At 39.2% G+C, this 22,235-nt stretch overlaps 1 protein-coding gene across 2 annotated transcripts in view; it reads right to left on the bottom strand.

Moving 5' to 3' along the window:
* C11H16orf87 (chromosome 11 C16orf87 homolog) overlaps positions 1-16,277 on the bottom strand; it is a 399,243-nt gene extending 382,966 nt beyond the window's left edge. Inside the window, exons 1-4 of one of the 2 annotated variants that reach the window (XR_010068618.1) lie at positions 16,169-16,277; positions 9,121-9,217; positions 8,140-8,322; positions 7,137-7,359 (exon numbers count right to left, since the gene is read on the bottom strand). Coding sequence is in view for 1 of the 2 variants with exons in the window: in XM_063312998.1 (XP_063169068.1) it covers positions 7,241-7,359; positions 8,140-8,322; positions 9,121-9,217; positions 16,169-16,234 (465 nt within the window). In the remaining variant the exon portion in view is untranslated. Of the gene's footprint in view, positions 1-6,468; positions 7,360-8,139; positions 8,323-9,120; positions 9,218-16,168 lie in introns of those variants that run through there. The other variant, XM_063312998.1, reaches the window with a different exon arrangement.
* Between the last annotated feature and the right edge of the window lie 5,958 nt (positions 16,278-22,235).

A 22,235-nucleotide genomic window follows, 5' to 3' on the forward strand; every position in this document is an offset into this window, starting at 1 on the left:
TAGGGAAAGGGGAAATTTTCAGAACAAGCACAAGAACCATATTTTTCATAAATGGCATCTATTCCTTCAAAAGTTGATTCCTCCCACATCCACCCCCTCTTACTTATTCAGTCTTCAAAATGCTAATTTCAATTTTATCAAACATCAGCAGCAACCAACTTGGAAAGGCACAACAAGTAGAATGATTAAGCTTGACAGCTAATAGTTCTGACTGGTGTTGAGTCAGCTTGCTGCATCCCTAGACCAGTCTGTCTTCTGATTTAATGAGTTCATCACAGAGTAAAATTTGAACAAGCAACTTCCTGATCCTAACTGATCATCTTAGCTACTAGGTGACCCCTGCAAAGTAATACTTGCATCTGGCTTGCTGAAGAAAGGATGTGATACAAAAGTGGCCGCACCCCCATTTAGATGGTGTGAGTTGCAGCAAGTCCATAATAGGTTTGCAAGGGACATGCACAGTCCAGAGCTTGCAGAGGTTGCAAGTGGCAAAAGGAAGGAAGGAGGGAGAGAACAATCTTGCATGACAGCAAAGGTCCCCATTAGGAAATTTGGCAGCTGGTTTGGAACAAACAAGGCAACATGCCTCCCTTAATTGGCAGCTCTAAATACAGAATGGTCGAGTAAAAGGACACCCTGCCACCACAGTGGTTAACATAATATATGGAGATAACTGCATTATCAGTCACATTTCCCGGTGTCTTTTGGCTTTTTCTTTTGCATGCAAGAAAGCTTTTCTTTCTCTGAGATTCTACAGAGGATGGACAGAAAGACAATCACTGTACAGGTATTTGGATTATTTTTTTTAAGGTACATGTTTTAGTTTGGCATTCATAGCTTCATTGCTCCCAGGATGATATTGAGGGTAGGAGGGAGCGAAACTTACTTCCAGAAAGGGGTGGTGGGTTTTATTTATTTATTTTTGCTAAGATTGAGCATTTCAAAAGCAGGCATTAAAATAAAGACACATTTATCTACTTAGCCCTGATTTAGAGGGCATTATTTTATTTTCCCAGCTCAGCTCTGAAAAACTTCAAAATTCAAGCCATCATCCGCAACAGAGGGCAGAATTCTCAAAGACGTTGGCTCAAATTTTGCACCTATCTATGGTTGAATGTTTGGAGAAGGAACTTGGAAGATGCCTAACAACCACACCCATCTCCTCTTCTTGAACATTCAGAATAGTTCGCTACTGGCTAATTGGCAAACCATCATCCGCAACTGAACTGGGGGCAGACCTGTCCTATAAACCAACCCAACTTATCCAGAATGTTAAGCTGGTTTCCCATGCAAGAAATCCTAGAATGAGTTCCAAAGATGTTTAAAGAAATAGTTTCAGAGGCTGCTGCCAATAGAAGGGATCACTTATTCACTAGTTCCCCATGCAACCTTCATAGTGCTACTGATGCTCTCCTAGTGTGCCCTCCACCCCTCTAGAACAAGCTGGGGATGAGAAAATACAGAGATATTGCTTTCCATCCTTATCTATAATTGCAAGTTTCCCCTTTGTATGAGTAAACATCTGCTTACAGATCCCAGGATCCAACCTATTGTTTCCTGATTCAGATGTAATAATAACCAATCACATTTTGCTGAAAATAAAAATGCAGCTAATTGCTGCATGCACTAGGAAAAGAGTGTGATCTTCAGAGTCTTTTCAGGCCTGTTCCAGTGTGGCATTTTGTCTCAGCAGAGTCAGAAACCCTGCCAAATAAATGTAAGTAGCAGTCAGCTTCTAAGATTGGGCAGAAATTTCCGTCATACCAACAGCTCAAACGCATAGCAAGAAATGCCTTCCTGGTCCAGCAAACTGAGCGACGGTCCCTTTAACAGCAAACTAAGCAGAGATAAAGAGCTGAGAAATCTCAACAAGCAAAAACACATATATGACATTTCACATCCCTGCCCATGGCAACTGAGCTTTTGTATTAATCCTGTTCATTTTGAATCCATTTTCCATCCCAAGCAATGATCCTCAAGAATTTTTCCCAAACTGCTCTTAAGAGCTCAGTCACTGAGTACTTCTGTCTCTGAGGGGGAAACATCACAGTGCTATATTTTGGATTTATTTATTTATTTATCAAATTTGTCACCGCCCATCTTCTCTCACTAGAGGGATTTCATAAAAGCCCATTGTTTATTCATTTTACTCTGCTGTTTGGCTGCTGCACCGCTGACAAATCCTGCATATCCAATGTCAAAATAAAGCACACATAGGAAATAACGAAGGTCTTCCTTTCCCTATTTCCATTACTGTTTAGAATAACTTAATTTCTGGGCACTCAAACCAAGAACATAATATCCGTAATGGCCAACTGAACGTCCCATAAACACAAAGAAAATCCAGCGTGTTGGTTCCATTGGCACCTACCTTTTCATTTGTCTTCCAACCATGAGCCAACGTAGAATTGGATACTAGCATAGAGCACAGAAGTGTCACCAGGAAGTCTAAAGCAGAATAGCAACACGGGAGCCTGGGTAAGTCCTTATCAGTTATAAATCAGGAAAGACCACTAGCAAAGCTGCAATTGGATAGAAATAAAATGGAAACACACACTTTGGTATTGGTGAATTTTCTCCTGCGGAAGCATCCTCAGACAGCCCTCCTATCTCTGACAGCACAGCGTTGGCACAAACATATTTCAAAAGGTGCTTCCCTCCAGATGGATTAGAGCAAAAGGTCAGAACCCTACCAGCTTCTCTAAAACTAACTGAGATTTGTCTCTTCCATCTCAGGTAGAGCAGAGGGAGCATTTCAAGGCTAAGATCCTGCATTTAAATCTTCTGCAATCTGTTTTGAAATCTCTCCCCCGGCCATCACTAATTCCAACCTTGCTAATGACAACGTATTGCTGGCTGCTTCTATTTAAGAAAGTGGAGTGGGGCAGGAGAATTTGGTCAGATTTCTACCAGAGCAGAGTGGGTTTTTAAAATTCCAGCTCAGTCCATAGATGCTGTTTAAGACAGCAAGGCAGGACTATCATCTCCCCGCACTGCACAACTAATTGGGTTTTGAAGAAATTGGAAGTGATAAAGGCACACACACCCCCTGCCCTAACAAGATCTTTATTGCCCACATGTTAGGGTTCCTGGTGTCTTGCACACGTTTGTGCACTTTTTTCCAAAATATATGAGGGTGTTTTTTGTTTCTTTTGCTTAGTTTAAAAAGACTTAAGATGAAATAGGCATGATTTTATTGAATCCATAATCTAAGTTTGTGGCTGCTCTCCAATGTTCACCAAATCTTGATCATTTCACTAGTCCAAAAGTTAAGGGGACTCTGCCAACAAAGAAATTTGGTAGTTCATTGATTGGTTGGGAATACCTTCCTTGTGACAATTTCATTGAAATCGCAACACTTTTCTAGTGATCCCTGAACACACATCTGTTCCTGGGAACATACTACAAAAAGTATTTGCACATTATTTTGTGTTTCTACATTACACCATTCCACTGGCTGCATACGCACTTCTTGGTATGCACAAACATTTGTTCAACATCAGGTTTAGAGACAAAGATGAACCTCCAAATCCAAATAATAGAATAATAGGATTTTTATCAGTTCAAGGTAAATAGATGGAGTGGCAGACATTCCTATCAGCTACAGCTTCCTTAGCAAAAATTAAAAAATGAAATTTCTCTTGTTGATTCCTGGCCTTAGAAGTCATTTCCAGAAATATCACCTTATTTTCCCAATATTTTGACTATGGATGCATCAAGAGCATCTTTGTTAATGTACAAGGAACAGAAAAGAAGCTGCAATATAAAAGTTGGCTAAGAAGCAAGATAGTTTGATAAAAGAATTTTGAATTCCATATTTCCTTTCCATAGAAAGCTGTATTTTAGCAAAAGTTCCTTGCTGATACCAATTTAATAAAACGCAGCTTGTAGAAAAACATGGCACTACGAAGTCCTTCTATTCAGATAATTGCATCTTTTCCTAAATCGGATAGCATTCAGGTCAACTCATTCCTCATGGCAGCAAACTAAAAAATTGTTTTGGTAGGCTTCCCCTCTTCTGGAATTCCTCTTCTGTATAAGCAAAGGCACATGATAAATTATTTTATGTCGAAATATGGGTTGTACATCTTTTTAATAAAAATAACAGGATATATGTAATATATTCTGAACATGCCATGTATTTCAGAATACACATGTTAAATTCTTTCAGTATTTCAGAAATTCACATGTTAAAGACAAGGAGCCCATGATAATACTGTCAAGCGTATTTTGGTTTTCCCTGGGATAAACCCACCAACCCTCACAATAGTAGCCAAATGAATTTTCCCAAACATATGCAGTATACATAATTTCTGTCCTTGTTTTAAATGAATCTGGCACACCTTAAAATGGTTGAAGCTCTTCACAGATGTCGGTTGAATAATTTTTATTGGATTAACACCCCGCCTTGCTATTTATAGCTAATAAAAAAACAAAACAGAATAAAAGACAGAACCCATCAGGTAGAACAAAATGATATGATAATAATGGCAAGAGATGCTATTACTACCAATTATATATGAGGGTATAAACAGCAAAATATACCTTAAGAATATAAATTTTAAAAAACTGGTCTAGATCAATATAATGTCTGATACAGGACACATCCTCCAGAAAGTCAAAAGAATTTTGGAATGTTTTGGGTGAGCCGTGTGATGTGGAGGGGAAAACGCAATGGGAAGGATAAGAGGAAAGTGTCTTGGGGGAAAGTTGCCTGGAAAAACTCAGGACACATTTCTTCCAACCACTTTAGTAAAGGGGAGCAAATGTTTATTTTGCTCTTCACAGCAAGTGATCAAGTAACCACAGCATACATGGATTCTTTTTTCCACAGGAAGGCAATGCCACCTAGCCCTGGAAGATGGAAAGGCAAGAAGAGAATTGCAACCGGCAGAACAATGAATACGTTTGGAATACAAGTGACCCTAGGAAGGAAGACGGAGGGAGATTCCCAGGGCTTGGCTTGGTCTTCCACTATTCCACCTGTACATGCTTCTTTCCTTTTTATTTCAAAGGACCATTATTCTACCATTTAATTTTTTTTTAATCCCACTCCTTTCTATTAAGTCAGGGGAGAGCAGTTTTTCAATGCTCATGGACGAAGTCAGAAGCTTTTACATGAGTGGTGAAGCTGCTGTGGGCTTAACAATCATGCACAATGTCACCCTTACAAACAGGAAAACGTAGCAAACTACTCTTCCTTATTCTGGTGGAAAAATGTATGAAGTCTGGAGTTAAGGAATATAACCTCAGGTTCTTAAGAACTTAAATGCGCTTTAAAAAAATATTCTTAATGCATAGTTTTGAAGAATTAAAAGCAAAGGCATGAGAGACCAATGGGGAGATGGGAGTGAGGAGCACACGAACAGGTAGGAAATGCGGTTTCCACATAGGTTCCACACAATGTTCTGTAATATAAACCATGGTCCCAGCTGTGAAGCATTATTTTAACCACATTTAAGAGCTACAAGCTTATTTTATCCCTATATGGATTTTTTTTCTAATTCATGTCCTTATTTGGAAAAAAACAGGGACAGTTGCCACGAGAGCATATAAAGGGAGCATACATTTATCAAATAAATATGACTTCTCTGTGTGTGTGTTCCTGCGTGCATGTGTGTTTGTACGTATAGACATATTTAGAGAGCAGAGAAAAAAAATGAAAAGAGGGGAAGGTACATATATTCTGAAGTGTCTTTTTAATTTTCCATGTGGCTGTTAACTGCTTCTGGTGAGATATCCTCTTTCTCTCTCCTTATACAGCACCCCATGGCACCACAGCCAAGTTAGCTCAGTCAGAAGGGTACATATACCCAATAAAAGGGCTTCAAACCAGGTAGGGGTGTATATCAGGTACATCCAGATGGCCCTGTACGTGACTTCTACTCCAAAACCAGTTATACCTCCACCTGCTACCCTGCCAAATTAAGTTAATTAGGTACCAAAATTTGGAATAAAAACTATCTCTACTGACGTATCCAGATTTGCATCACTCTGCACAAGGTGGAGAAAGCAGCAGACTTGGGGAACTCCACATCTTGCAAGAATGAAATAAGAAGCCCCAGAAAGCGACATTTGGTTTGAGCTATCTCATTTAAAAATAAAAACAAGGCTTCCCAGCTATCCTTGACACTTTTTCTGAATATTTCTGGATAAGAGTTCAGGACCCCCTTTTTAAAAACAAAACATCAAAATGAAATTAAACTGTTTCTAACAACGGAATTGCCATTCTTATTCTCTTTTATAACCAACGTGAGGATTATTTCATATTTTATACAAACATAATTTTGCAACATTTGGGAACTGAAATGTGAAGTTCAGTTAATAGGTTTAAAAACGATGCAAGAAGTAGAAGAATGGAGTCCCCATGATTTCACTGCAACTGCACACATGTGATATTTTAATTCAAATTCTTTAATTGACATAGAGGCATCTGAACACTGCTAATGCAAAACAAATTTAGAAGACAATTTCCATATGAAATCATAGACCAGCTTTCCTTGATCTGGTGCCTGCCAAATTAAGTCTGGATTATAGGATTTTAAAACCCGAGACACCAAAGACTGTATAAAATAAGCTTTTATAAAAGCCTATCAGCAGAATGTATGTCTGCTTACTCACATCCCAATAAGTTCAATGCAATTTATTCCCTCATGTTTCTATGGTTACAGTCTTACACGTCCATTTGATAAAGTTCAGAACAACGCAGAAAGACTCTTAAACCAATAACATATTATATAATAATAAGTTCAACTTAACCCACCAATTGATTTCACAATCCGTGGATTTCAATAAAATACCAGAATATCAATTTATGTATAGGTTAGCTTGACTATATACATAGATGTTCAACATAACTGAAAATCTGCAATTATGTGAAGGGAATTTTAAATTAAAACACTGCATTTTAAGTGCAGCAACGTTCAAAGGAACAGTGTGCAAAAACTTTTGAGAGTTCTTCTAGCTGTCTCTGCAGAGTGAAAAGATTTTGCTTCAGACATCCCCGCCTGCCCCTTCAACAAAGCAAGGAGCTGTTAATTTTGCTTCTTGACAATTAGCTGGAACATCAAGTCTGCAGGCTTCAAAAGCAATCACAAGAGGCAGAGATTCAGCCAGGAAAAACGTACGGCCTCAACTGACGCAGGTTAACAGCATTCATTGCTGGAGAGGCCACGGAAGGTTTGAAATCCACTACCTGGCTTCATAAACAGCACGGCATGCTGAGGTCATGACCAGATAATCAAAGAATAAGTCTCTGGTTGATAATTTTTCTGTTTATTTCTGCCAAGGCCACAGAAAATACAAAAGCCTTTTCATCAGAAAGGTTTGCATACATGTCAACTTCTTTTTCTTGTTTCTCTGTAGAAGGAAAAAAAGATACTGCATGAACTGAGTATTTCAGTTTCTTCTTTTTGAAGTGGAAATATGTAGGAATTGGGCATGCAAATATAAACTATTATTACACAGAACTCTGAACATCTTAATACAAGAACAAGCTTGTTGGGTTAGGCAAGAGTCCTACTTGCTCTAACAATATGCACCAGACGCCTCCAGGCTTGCAAGCAAGAAGGTGAAGCCAACAGTCTCCTGTCAAATCCAGTAAAGTCACATTGTGTTAATTAATGTACTGTAAATAAAATCATAACATAATCATAAATCATAATCATCCTATTTCTACCAGGTTGTATGTGTAACTTAAAGCCTAAATTTTGAAAGGTAACCTGATATTTTCTAAGATTGGGTTCAAATAGCATGTTAAACTATACTGTGGCTTGTCAATTCAGCCACAATGGCATGCAAATGATAGTTTATGGTTCAGCTTGTTGTGCAAAGCAACTGTGCCTTATTCAATATGCCATGGTTAAATAAACAATGACTTAGCATAATATGAGAACTAGGTCTGGAGAAATTCATCTCAAAAATAGCAATACAGCCTTTTACCACCTACTGTCCTCCAGATACATTGCCTTCACCTCCCATCATCCACCAGCCATCATGGTGAACACTAGATCAACATTAAAGAAACTACACATCTTGGAGGACAATCTATTTTAAGCATAGCTTATAAAACAATGAAGGTTACCTTATAAAAGAAATATGGTCAATCCAACAAATAAATAATAGTGCTGATTTTCATACCTTTTTCTTCATCATGCTTTTTAGATGAAGCTGCCTTAGGTCGTCCTCTTCCTCTTCTGCTGTGATCTGAATGACTATGTGATCTGGATCTTTTCCTGTTTTCTAAGTCTTTATTTACCACAGGATTTATCTTCTCTCTTTTGACTCTCTCTGTCCGTCTTCTCTTAGCTTCACTTCTGCTTTCTGTTGCAAGACATTTTAAAAAAATACACACACAAACACACACACACACACGTTATCTGATCTGGAATTGTTCTGAGTCTTTGCTCCATCCTATATTTTCCCCTCAGCTTCTTTAGCTTTTTTTGATGCACGAAGCAGAACACTGTCATAAATCAAGTTACCTCTAAACTATTCCTTATTTTTGAAGTTGGACAACCTTGTTTTTCAGAAAAGATACTTTAAAGCAGTTTCCAACAGGAGAATGTTAACCTGCAAGAACTTCCATATGGCCAAGCCCCAAAAGAGAAGAAAAAGAACAGAATAAGAGAAAAATGTAAAACATGAAGGTGAAAGGAAGAAGAGAGGACAAATACATTCTTCTCTACCAATAAAAAAGAGCCAGACTAATGAAACAAAAATGTTTGAGAACGTATGAGAAGAAAGAGAGGTGGTAAAGGAAAAATGAAGGTGGGTAGACCAAGCCCAGGAACAAAGAATATTTCTGAGCTTGGGTGCTGATATAAGGTCAATGACATTCTATCACATTAATGTCTTTGATACTCCAAAACCTATGGCCTACTTTCTCTAGGACAAAATAGCATATGCAGCTGAGAGCTACACCCATTTCCACCCTCAGTCTGGGGGAGGGAGCATCTGTCAAAACTGACAAAATGGCAGATGCCCTGCCCACTGTCCTGCAGATGCTGACCTCTCCCGTTGATGCTGCCAATTCCAACATTTCTTCTGAATGAAAGGAAGGGCCTTAAGAAGTAGAAGTAGATTTCAAGTCAAGCCAAACCAGGTGAAGGAGAGCAATACCTGCAGAAGATGGCAGCCTTTCAGAACGTTTTGCATTCAGGAGTTTCCGACTGATAAATATATACCCACATGGACAGGACTTGCATGCAACAGGAACCTTAGAAAAATAGGGGAAAAAAAAGAGGGAGGAAGGTGAGAATTTGTTTTAACCCCTTTGCCATGAGAAACACAAGCCTAGCTGATATGCGTATCATGCAGTTAATCCTTGAGCTGTACTGATGAAGACTGTAAGACTGTGTCCTTTGTCTGAATATTCCTTCCTTGGGAGGGGGAAAGAGAAAGCCCCCTCCATAAAAAGGATAGAAAAGAGAAAAGAAAAACTTGGAAGAAAGTCAGACTCCGTCACTTTGATACCATCTGTTTTATGGAGAAGTTTTGTTTTGCATTTTAATCTAAAGACGTACCGAATTGAATTCTAACAAATTTACTTCTGAATGGACAAACTTGACAGCACACTGTAAATCATCTGCTGACACCATGCTGATTTACAACATAGTTATCTTCTTGACAGTAAATCAGCTGCATAATAACAAGATTACTTTTGCATGCAATTCACATCATTGTAGATGAACACACTCTCCAGCAACCGCAGTGGACTGGATACTAATTACATGTCTTAAATAAAGAGTGCTTTACAAACCTACTGGGTTATTTGCCATGTTTTTTACTGTTTCAACTTCAATGGGTTATTAATTCATTTTAGGAAAATGAACACAACATGAAAGGTTGGAGTTAGACCCAACGCAAACAAGTTTTGATGGGAAGAAGAAATGCTACTCAACATTCCTTTTAAAACCCTCCCTCTGGGTGCATCACACAGTATTACAACTATTGCCAGAGGTGGAGCTCTTATAACAATCCATACATTGATGAGGATCTGCCTTTGAATGGGAGATTATTACTGTTCAAGTACAGCATGCATTTTTTTTGCCAGAATTTGTTATTAACAAAGGAAGTCATTCACTATGCAACTAAGGATGATTAACTGGATTGATACTCCAGAAGAACTAGTCCCAAGAAAGGCATTTCCATTAATTTTTTAAAAAATAATTTCTTCTAAGCAAAAATTAGTAGAAAGGCAATTGATGTCACAATACTTGTGTGCAATTTTAAATCCAAACTGAGTCATAACATTTATTACTGTGTTTTCCCCTTGAAAAAGTTCACTGTCAGATATTAAAGAGCAGAACAGAATAAATTTCCCCATCACGCACCACAGACAAATTTTCAGACGCAGCTTCCAATGGAGAACAGAGCTACAATTCAGTGTAAGCAGTTCCAGTGTTTCTGGGCAGATGCAGGCTTGCATTCAAAACCTCGCTTTTCCAATCGCGTTACTGGTCCTTGGTCAACAACTGAAGCTGCCATTTCCATGAATACATCAACCTTCAGCTGCCTCTTCAGTTGCATTCCAAGGTTTCATTGACTTGCTCTGTTCCAAGATGCTTTGATATTCTTTCTGTTTATTTTATCTTTTAATTTGCAGGTTTGATGTTAATGGTTCTGGAATCAATTACAATTTAGCTTATATGAACAGGAGGAAGGGTTTTTTCTAAAAAAAATTACAAACCCACAATTTTAGCGTATGAATCCAAACACAGAGATTTCTGCCTCTCCCACACAATGGCCACTTTATGTCAACGCCATTTGGTATTAGTTCTGTTCAAACCTCTACATTTTGAATTAACAGCAGTGTACTGGTAATGGAATTCTTTATGTTATAGGAATTGAGAGGCTTCACCTTGGAGGTGAGTATTTTTAAGTACTAAAGAGGGCTGGTATGTTTCAGTTTACTGAGTAGAGAATAAGTCCTCCTAGTCCGCTTTTTACATTTCCAGTCTCCCTTGCTAAAGAACAATCATATTTAATGTCATTGAATAAGACATCAATGACATTAACTATAGAAACAGTGTAACAGCAGCTTCTGTTTTTGAAGGCAGGGTTCACTACAATCCCAAGAACCTCATATTAATATTTCTGAGGTACAAAGAATTCTCATATACTTATTTTTATCTTACACTGAATAATATCTCCCAGGTCTTCCTAAAAATTACTATGATTTGGGAGACTTATTTTGATTCCAATTCCCCAAGTAGTAGAGTAGCTTTATGATCTGATATTTCAGAAGGAAACAATTATAGGACTTTTCACAAATTAAAAAACACCCCAAAGGTTTTCATCACAGGAGCTATAAATAGCTCCTCTGAGGCTTTCAGAACACTGGAGCAAAACAGCATGAGCTGCTCAGAAGAATTAGCTTATAAAACACTGAAATGAGGCCTTTGGGGAATGGTTAAATAAAACAAAACTCCTCCATGACACATTTAGACCACAACGAAAGCTCTCTAATTTTGCTTTCTTTGGTCATCATCCAAGACCCCCAAACTAGGTAAATTTGTTTAGCTTGGAAACACTATTTCATGCCCAGTTTAATGTGTCAACTTTGGAAAAGGCCTGCACACTAAAAACACAAAAGAGGGCATGTCACAAAAACTCATATGCAAAGCAAAAAATGTAAATATCTTATGAGCACAGTACAAATTATGCTTTCTCGGAAACGAGGCTCTCTGAATTTGGTGGGAATAATAATCTTGTTCTGTATCACAACCCTGAAAATTAGTATAAGTGTAAGCACAGCAACTTCACATCAGGTCTGAAACCTCACACTTTATGCTGATCAGGAAGGACATCTTTCTTCCTCCTAAAATTCCAGTGGCCTTGGCTGTTATTCTTTGATGAAAGGAAGATAAGTCCCCCTGATTTCAAGGTACAAAGTAAATTTTGCCATTGCTGGAAGAATTAAGTGACAAATTAACCAGAAGGTCCATCTAGCCTTTATCAATAACTTGTGTAAAGATGGACCTTGAAAATTCAGGTGTTGCAGTACTTTGATACTCTGAATTGCACTTAGTGTGACAATGCTTAAAGAAATGTGAAAAAAAATAAAAGAAAGCTAACAGGGTAATGTATTTTTATCACTAAGAATCACAGAACTAAGAATATGTAATACTGTAATTAAGTCCAAGTAAAATGTGTCACCCATTTTGATAATGAGTAAGCTACCAATTTTTCAGAACTCTTTGGCTGGATTCACCATGTTACTAAGGCTTAATGTGGTTTGATTTTGGCTTATCAGCTTAATTAGACCAAGTTATCTTTAGGTGTCACTTGAAACCTGGATACCACTTAGAAGAGAGCACTGCACATCTAGGACAGCAATCTTCTCTTTATTGACTCCACCTTAAATCCTTGCCTGATGTAGACTTTTATTTTTTTACTTAACATAAAAGCCTGGATTATTTTGTCTGTTTCTCTCCCGCCCTCACTTTGCTTAACATTCAGCTTCTGGAAACCCCCAAAACATTTTTGACACCCTGAATGGTTCTAATAAAGTATTACTCAACTGTGGTTTGGGGATTTTTTTAAAAAACAGACTGATATGACCTTTTTTGTGTGTGTTTTGAAAGATGCCAATAATAATACTAAGTAAATGTGTATGTTATACCCAGGGGAAAAAAAGAGATAAGGATATTTTTTAAAGGGAAACAACTTAAGGAATTGAATGTGCTACACATCACAGGGTAACATTAATTGCTAAAAGGACTTAGTCATAAAAACAGCTTCAGTCTTAGTCAATGATGACTCCAAAGCAGAAATGAAACTGCACATAGAATGAAAATTGCACATTACAGCAATCATCTTCACCTCATCTTAAGGCATCCTTTAGCTTCCCTAGTCCTGCTTCTAGTCTTTCATTAGGCCATTAACAAAACACAGCATCTACAAACCATTTTAAAATTACAACCATAGAATAATTAAGCAGCAAGCTGGCAAGAATGTAAAAAGCAGAAGCAGTTTTAAAATACACAAATATATGTACATTTTAAAATATGTATATATAATTTTTAATTTTTTCCAGCCTGCTACTGGGAGATCTTACAGGAAAAATGATATTTTCACTGCTATTTATCATCACTGCTGGAGCCTGGAGGTGGGCAGACATGAAGTTGAAGGCAGAGGTAATAGTCATTCAGACTAGTAAGTTGTAACCATTTAGCTTTACTCTAATTCCCTATTAAAGCTGCCATTGGCACCCATCACTGCTTCTTGCGGAAGTAAATGCCACAGCCATGCCCTGAGTGAAATACATCTCTTTATTTAGCCAGAGTCTCCCGACCACTCAGCTTTATTGGATTTCCTCACATGCTAGCGTTATGACAGAGAAAGAAAAGTTCCTCCCTTCCCACTTCCTCCCTCCCAAGGAGTAATTTTATATACCCCTACACACCAACTTCTTTTCTTTTTTTCAGCTAGAAAACTCCAAATTCCTTTCCTCATGGGGAGCCACTGCAGTGTGCATGACTGGACCAGGTTTCCAGCTCAAATATAATCAGAATGAGAAATAAACATTTTTGATGCAAGAGCCTTGTAAAATAAATTAAACTGCAAAGCCTCTCATAGGGATAAGCAAAAGGAGACTTTAGGGACCATAAAATACCACATAATCACTCAAAGCTGAAATTTCTGAATAATTTGTTATACAGTAGGAAAGGAAGTGTATAACACTGGGAAGTTATGCCAGATAAGTTATGCCTGAAGCACAAGGAACCTTCACATTTGCCACAGCAAATGAGTTTGCAATATGGTTGCTGTTATTTTGTGCAGTATCTTTGTAAAATGTTGAAAACACATGAGTACACACTACTGGACAAGGTTAGGCTTTCCTTACTTAAATATATAAGCATTCAAAGGTAGAGGTAGATTTCTTGCTTTAGATTAGTCTCAACCTGATTTCCTTTAAGTATTTCACAACTACAGTTCCCAGACTTGCAAGGCAGTGAGGCCAAGGGACAATAATTCCCAGAATTTCCAACAAAACGTCAGGCTTGCTGGAAATTCTGCCACTGTAGATACATGTATACACAATATAAACTTACTTGTTAGATGAAGTCTGGAGCTGAAAGTGCTTAAGATGGCTCAGCAAATACCTCACGGACTTAAAAAAAACAACACAATCCAACTCAGCCAGAGAAAGGCACAAACCACTGAAACTAGACAATTTGAATTCAACCTATTCAAGGCCACTTGTATCAAGCAAAGAGATTGCACTGAAAATTGCTGGCAGCCACTGACTTTTAGAAAAGAAATGCTGCAATCAGACTGTACCATTAACATGAATAGACCTAAGATGCTTCAAAGGAAGCTTCTATTACACTCTTGCACAGCCTTGTTCTCAGAATTTTTTGGAAGCCCAAATATTATATCAACTGCTATGTACAACTATACATGGCTTCATCCATCTTTTTTCTCTTACCACAGAAAGCCCATTAAGGAAGGAAGGAAAGAACAGTTGCAAAATATCTTTGAAAATAGCTCTGCTGGATCACACCAAAAGGCCTGTTTACTGAAGTACTCTGTTCGCACAGCAGCCAACCAGATGCCAACAGGAAACACAGATACAGAATATAGATGCATGCAAGTTCCCATCCAAATCACACTATCCAGCTGAAGTTGTATTACATTTTTAAATAAACAAAGATAAATTGTCAAATTCTACTAGGTCTGCCACACAGTGCCTTCCCAAGTTTTATAAACATAATTTTAAGTGACCAAAATAATTTAAGTGACTACATGATTCTACGTAGATGGAGAAAAAAAGGCTTTCAAAGAGAGAAAAAATATTTTTTTAATGCCTTCAAGTCAGTGTTGACTCCTGGAGACTGCCCGGACAAGTCTCTGCAGTTTTCTTACCAAGATTTTCAGAGGTGGTTTGCCATTGCCTCCTTCCTAGCGCTGAGAGGGAGTTACTGGCTCAAGGTTACCCAGCTGGCTTTGTGCCCATGGTCTCCCAGTTCCAGCCTGATGCCTTAACCACTACACCAAACTGGCTCTCATCAAATATTTACTTATACTAAAACAAAAGGATAAGGGACGATTTATTATAACTATCCAACACTCTCATTTCCTCAAAATAATTATGTTTTCTGCATTGTTTCTCAACAAATGCTTGTTTTTCATAGATCAGGGATTAAAAATATACATGTAAGCTTTGAGTTAAACAGATCTAACTGGGAAACCAGAAGATTGCTTATCTGCATAAAGCAGTACAAACAAAAGGGTTTTCTCCCAGCTCAATGCATTAACAGTAGGCTGATAACTGGAAAACTGACATGTTTTTATCCAAGGGATGGTAGCAGATCTAAGCTAATCAATAATACCACAAAACATTGGGGGGGCGACATATTATTTACAAGAAGCATGGTAATAACCACATTTCAAAAACAAAACTATCTGAATTTGAGAGTACAAACCCTCAGCTGATCTAAAACTGTACTGTCAGCTACTAAGGTGGCAATTTTCTAATTCCTGCACTGTATGCAAATCTAGTTGAATTCAGTGGGCAATTTCTGAGTCAACGTGCAAAGGGTTGCACTAGCAGGTCCCCATTCTACCCATCAAGGAAGACTGATACAGCCCAGGCATTTCCAGCCTGTTACCTTTTCCGGATCACACCTCCAGGGAACATAATGGAGGCCTTGATTCAGAATAACCCCCCCCCCCAGTTCTGCAAAATACTACAGAGCAGGCCTTTAAGAACCAGGACAACGGATTTACAGCTTCTCCAACCCAGCGCCCACCAGAGGCGGTCCAGCTATAAGCAAGCCCGGGACATGAAGTGCTCGTCTTTCTGCGGAACATCAGGCTGAGGAAAAAGCTGATTTAACGTCGGCTCTTCCTCCCAGCCTTGCAACTGTCAGCCATTTACCAATGAAAGAGGAGCAGCATTTGGATAAAGGGCAGAAAGTGCCCCCTACAGAACCGGCTTTGGGGAGGGTATTCAGAGCGGGGTCGCCAGCCGTAAGCGCCTACGCCGTGCTGTCAAGGAGCGTGCATCCTCGTCGTCCCCACAGCGCCGGGACAGACCACGCGGGCAATACACCTGGACGGGTCAGGTGCGCCGCTAGGGCTGGAGGATGGACAAAGCCGCGGGGAAGGGTTCTGCCATGGCAACCAGCCCCTTGAGCCGGGGCCAGGCTGCGGCTCTCACCTGCTGGTCGCACTCAGGGCACGACTTGGTGGCCATCTTCACTTTTTTGGCCCGGCCGGCAGACATGCTACTACCCAGCTCCGTGGCGGCGCCAACTGCGGGCGAAGAGCGGCCAGGGAGCGCGCGCGAGCTCGCCTGCCCCGCCCACCTTCCTGGGACGGGGCCCTCGTGCCCGCGGCAGCCAATAGGAACGGCCGCTCGCTCGCTGGCAGGCGCGCGCGACCTCCCTTACCCCTTTTTTTTCCCGCCCCATCCTCCCAACGCCTTGACCACGAGCGGGCCGCGCATGCGTATATGACGCCACCTCGGAAAGCTGGCGCGGGCGCCGGCGCCCAGGGTCGCTTTCAAAGGCGGAATAGAAACCCGAAACCGTTGGGAAAGCCAAACCGCGCCCCTCTCGTCGGGGAGCAAGACGGGGGCGTGGTTTAAAAGGCCGATTTAAAAAAAAAATTCCTTGAGTGTCGCGATTGGCTAAAGGGATCTGAACGCCGAGGAGGGGCGGGGCTGGCCAGTTGTCCCAGTAACGATTAAGGGGAGGCGGGAAGGAGGAGGCGGATCTCTTCAGGAGAGAAAGCGGGGCTGCCCCTCAAGGAAGGAGACACCGCCATAAATTCTTTCAATTTATCAAAAATAAACACGTTCCGCTGTATCTCAGGGCGGCTGGTGCCCAGTTAGGGTTAGCATAGACAAAACCCATCACATTTTTGTTTCTAAGGTCGTTGAAGAAAGACATGACCCAATCCTATGTCCTAAACCAGTGTTGCTCCGCCTCAACAACTTGAAGATGGGCGAACTTCAATTCCCAGAATTCCCTAGCCATCTTCAAGTTGCTGAGGCTGAGCCAGCTGTCCTAAAAGATGGAGCAGCTCTTTTTTTCAGCAAAGCTCCATGTCCCAAACCCCATGCTCCAAGGCAGAGTGTTCACACAACATGCTGCACCTGATTAAGGAATGAATCCATCTTCTGGGCTCAGTGCAAGGAATCATAAACCAACCAAACCAAACAGGTTTGCAGGGCACACTAAGCTGCATGAAAACAAGCCACTGCAAACGTCAGTCATAAAACCAAGCTAAAAATGTGCAATGCAGCCCCTAGCTTTGTAACAAACCCAGTTAAAAGTGGTATGGGAAAAGCCAAAGCATTTTCTCAAAATCCATGTGACCCAGTAAGGAGCTAGAAGGGAGAGAGGTCATAGCACAACACTCAATTTTGGCTCCTTTCAATAGTCTTAACCTGCTTCTTGCTAGATCTGGAGTAAAGACATTGTGCAAATACCGCTTTTTTAATAAAAGAAAAATATTAGAATTTTTAAATTTATGTTTGTACATCTGGCCACTTCACCTACAAGACTAACCAGCTGGCTAACTTCAAGTCTCTTATAAATACCCCAAGTCAACTGGGTTGAGATCCTGCTCTGTCCTACACTATACTTGGCTTCAAACATTAGCACCAACATTAAGACAAAATGTTGGCCAAGAAATGCCTATGGAATTGCAGGGGTGTGATTAAAAAAAAAAGTCAGGATGGCACCTGCAATGGAAGCTCCAGCTGTTTTTTATGTGTCTTGCATGTGGGTGGAGCTTCAATTACCCTAACATGGCTGCCATCACGACTTCTTTGACCACATCTTGGGGACATCCCCAAGGAAGCCAACACAGGACAAAAGATACCAACAACTAAAACTTGCAGCAGGCATTTTAATTCATGAATGTATCAATAACTTAGACATTTATAAATATGAACATGTTTCACATATAAGCACATCCATCATTTTGCCCCATGTTTGTTATTATCATCCTAAACCAGCATATTAATTCACCCCATCAAATGATGTGGGTGGATGTTCACAGATTTGAACTGCTTCATTGAAATGAGGCAGAACATTCCAAAGGAAAAAGGCCTATTAGATTAAAGCAAGTTTAGTCTTGCTTTTATTGTACACCACTCCCCACAGCTCTTCATCTATCCAGATGCTCTGTTTGTTGCAAGAGTTCAATGTTTTTCCAAAGTCCTTAAGGGAGAGGAGTCTGCTCTTACAATTTCTTCTCTGTGAAAACAAGTACAATGTGACTCAAGGACAATGACTTTTTACACATTACTGTCTTCCCAGCTGCTTTATAAAATGCATGTTGTAATCAGCAAAAATGAAGGAAATTCACAGGTTGCTAAAAACTTTAGGGCAGAGGTAAAAAATGTGGACAAATCATAATAGCATTTGAAAATATTAGTCATGTTTATCAAATAAGAACTCCCAGTCCATCCAGAATTAAGATGCTATCAAACCACAAGGAATAAAAATAGGGGCAGAAGTGTTTATAATGAATATGCCAAGAATAAATACATCTTTCCTCTTAGTCCCAATTATGTATTTCTCATAATGCTGATGCAGTTTTCCCATGATTAATCCCATACTTATTAAACAAAAATCCTATCAATCACATCTTTTAGGATTTTTTTTTCTAAATAGATCCGTCAATTCATATCTTTTGGGACAACCAATCTATTAGTTTATTGCTGTTCCAGAGTACCAATGATCTATGCTTAACAAAATCACAGCCTTTAATTTCACTTTTCTCCTTTGCTTTTCATAAATACCCATATATTGATTTCATAATGGATATTCTTTTAGCCAGCCCACAGACATGCTAATAATATTACATAGCATTACTTGCAATGCTGTCTATCCATGTATGGCAGGTGGCGTCCTTGAAAACTAGCTTTGGAAGCTAGTAGTCATTTAACACAGATTTCAGCAACACTAAAGGCCAGTGAATCATAATTGCTTAAATTCTGGATTTATGTGAGTAGAATGTCATTTTAATTTTCTGTCTCATGCACTAGAATGCCTCCAACAGGTCCCCACTGTTGCTGAAATATTCTGGATCAACACTGGCATTTGACACCCGCCCGCCTTTTCATCCTTTTTAAATTTAGCTTTCTCAATAAAAGGACCAGTGTTGCAGAAACGACAAAGAAATGTTTAAACTAAGAAGGCTTAAGCATTTTAACAGCTGTTTCTAATGCAGTCCAATAATAAAATTACTTGCTACATCTGTCTTTAATCTAGCAGCTACGTTGAACTATAGTTCCCATCAGCAACATGAGCAGTGGGGGTGCTCAATAGATTATTGAAGTTGTACTCCTTAATTTTGAGATTCTACTTCATGTTAAATCATGATGTGGTTTGTTTGATTTTGTCTATGAATCCAGACATTGTGTTTTGTATATAATGCTCTGTTTTAGCCTGTTTTGTGAACCTAGCCAATTGTGGTTTACTCAACAAACAACAGTTTAACCAACCATTTGTTGTTTATTCGTTTAGTCACTTCCGACTCTTCGTGACTTCATGGACCAGCCCACGCCAGAGCAACCAACCATACTATACCCTATATGAGAACACAGTTTAAGGCTAAAATATATGGATTGTATAATTTATCTAGTGAATTCCTACCTATTCTGACATTTGCCCCAGGGGATTTTGCAATTCAGTTCTGAACTCTAGTTATGAAACTCAAGGAGTATAGTGAAAAAAAGATAACTAAGATTATATATAAAGAAAACTAAACTAATGAATACAGGTATAACAACCAGCCTTAGAATTGGCAATTAAGATACTGAAGTGGTGGTAGCTTCTGCCTCAATTATCAGTAGTAAAGAAAGCAGTCAAGAAATATGCCGCAGACAAGCACTTGGTAGGGTAGCAATAAAGGCCTTGGAAAAGATTTTGAGATGTTATACCTTTGAAGATCAGAATCATGCAGGCAATGGTTTTCCCTGTGACGCCTCACAGAAGCGAAAATTGGACTTGAAAAAGCAAGTTAGAAAAGGTATCGACACTTTCAAATGTTGGTGTTGCAGAAGACTCCAGATAATATCATGGATAGCTGAGAAAACAAAGAAATGGATCATTGAACAAATCAACCCAGAGTTCTCACTCGAGGCACAAATAAACCAGGCTCAAATTACCATATTTTGAACATACTATGTAAAGATCTAGTTCTCTTGAGAAGTCTATAATCTTGGGAAAGGTGGAAATTGGAGAGGACAACCAGCAGCAAAGTGGATGGACTCAGTTACAGTGGTAATGGGTTCACCGTTGGAAGACCAGAGTGGGGACAGATCATCATGGAGAAGATCTGCCTATGTAGTTGCTAAGAATCAACTCCAACTTGATGGCATATAATCAAACAATGGTCTAGTAATGGTAATGCCAATTACTGACATAGTTAATCTTTGTGTGAGAGAAAATGTATCTCCTATATCGGCTTCTCTTCTTTTGGGCCTAAGTGGATGCAAGTTGTTGCATGCTATCCAAGTATCTTCCTTGCGTGCCATGTATAGAAATACTATCTTTGTTCTAACTGGGACTGTTGCCAAAAACATTGAGCTAAATTGTACAAACATGAAAAGGATTTGGTTCCAGAATTTAAAAAACAAAAAAACCCTGACTGGGTCTGTTTGTGATATTAGATATGTGAGCCTGACATTTTAAAAAAGAGAATTAAGCTATCCTCGGCTATTGTTTAAGCACGCTAAATACTGCAATATATACAACTGTATTTTCCAGTGGAAGAAATGTATACAGCAAAATGAAATAAGCAGCCCAACTTAATAAAGCCCAAGCTTTTGCGGCACATTTCTTACTCTGAAAGAATACCAAATGTTACACATGGAAAACTTGCAAATGTTACCGAGCTTTTAGCTTAATTAACAACATTTGGTTTCCAGATCAACTAACATTTTTTAACATATTATTCCACTGAGCCAACAGAAATATATTGTACAACATAAATGAAAATACATATTAAAGTGAAATATTAAGACAAGCCAGATATAATTGTATCATCATAATTTCATTGCTATTATATCTTTCTAATTGTACCTTTTAATTCCTATCTCCATCCTGGCCAGTTTTACATACTTAACATTTGAAGGTAAATAATAAGTATAAGACAATCTTGAATAACACATTTTGTGTATGAAAGAGGCCATGTATGTGCATAAAGCAGTATTGTATCTCAGCAATAGAAGTTGGAACTAATGTGTCTTCTTCATACACTTTTACATTACTCACTTATGTTGCTATTCATTATGTTACTCTCTCTCTAAACCTTTAATGATTCATGCATGGTATTAAAACCATGGTATTATGGTTTGCCTAAACATGGTTTACTGCATAATCCTGAGTTGGTTGGAATTACAACATATGCTGTTGTAAACAGTGGTTTATAAATCACAGTGCTGGATCCATATATCCTGCTGAGCCAAAATAAGATTTACTTCGTTATGGTTTAGTGCTGTGTGTAAACAAGACTTGGTTCCCACATCACACAAGGGATTTTTGTTTTCATTTTTTTTTTTTGCTTAGAGACGATTTCCTGGACAAAGCATAATTGGCAGGGTTCATCTTTTGCACAATCCATAACCCATGCTGACAAGCAGCAACAACCACCAGATTAACAAATCAGGTTAAGCCAAAGCCAAACAATGCACATGATGGTTTATTGTGTTGTGGGAACTATGTCAGTGTCAGTCATAAACCAAACACTGATTATACCAGTGTTTCTCAACCTTAAGCTGTGTGGACTTCAACTCCCAGAATTCCCCAACCAGCATGCTGGCTGGGGAATTCTGGGAGTTGAAGTCCACACAGCTAAAAATTGCCAAGGTTGAGAAACACTGTACTACACAGTTGGGGCACGCTGTTGCACTTTGGACCTGAGGCTTCTCAGTTTTGTTAGAAATGTCTTTGTACTATGTCCTGAAAGGCGTATGATACCACGTGCTATCTTTGGTTATTTCCTCTGTTTCACATGACCCACTGGGGTTTAACAACAGTATTAACAATGAGCAGGATATTTTTCTGTATTGCACCAGGCATCACAGCAAATCTTGACCAGTGACAGCTTTCTTGTCACTTTCCACAACATTGGCCTATATTCTAGCTGCCCATGCAATACAGAATTTCAGAAACGGAAGAGGCCATTAGGTCATAGAGCTCAATGCACTGGTCAGCTGTCCAGGTAGACCAGATCAGGAAACTAATTCCACAAGACTAGAACCATAT

The sequence above is a fragment of the Candoia aspera genome, chromosome 11 (genome assembly GCF_035149785.1).
Source record: "Candoia aspera isolate rCanAsp1 chromosome 11, rCanAsp1.hap2, whole genome shotgun sequence".
In the NCBI taxonomy this organism is placed as follows: domain Eukaryota; kingdom Metazoa; phylum Chordata; class Lepidosauria; order Squamata; family Boidae; genus Candoia; species Candoia aspera.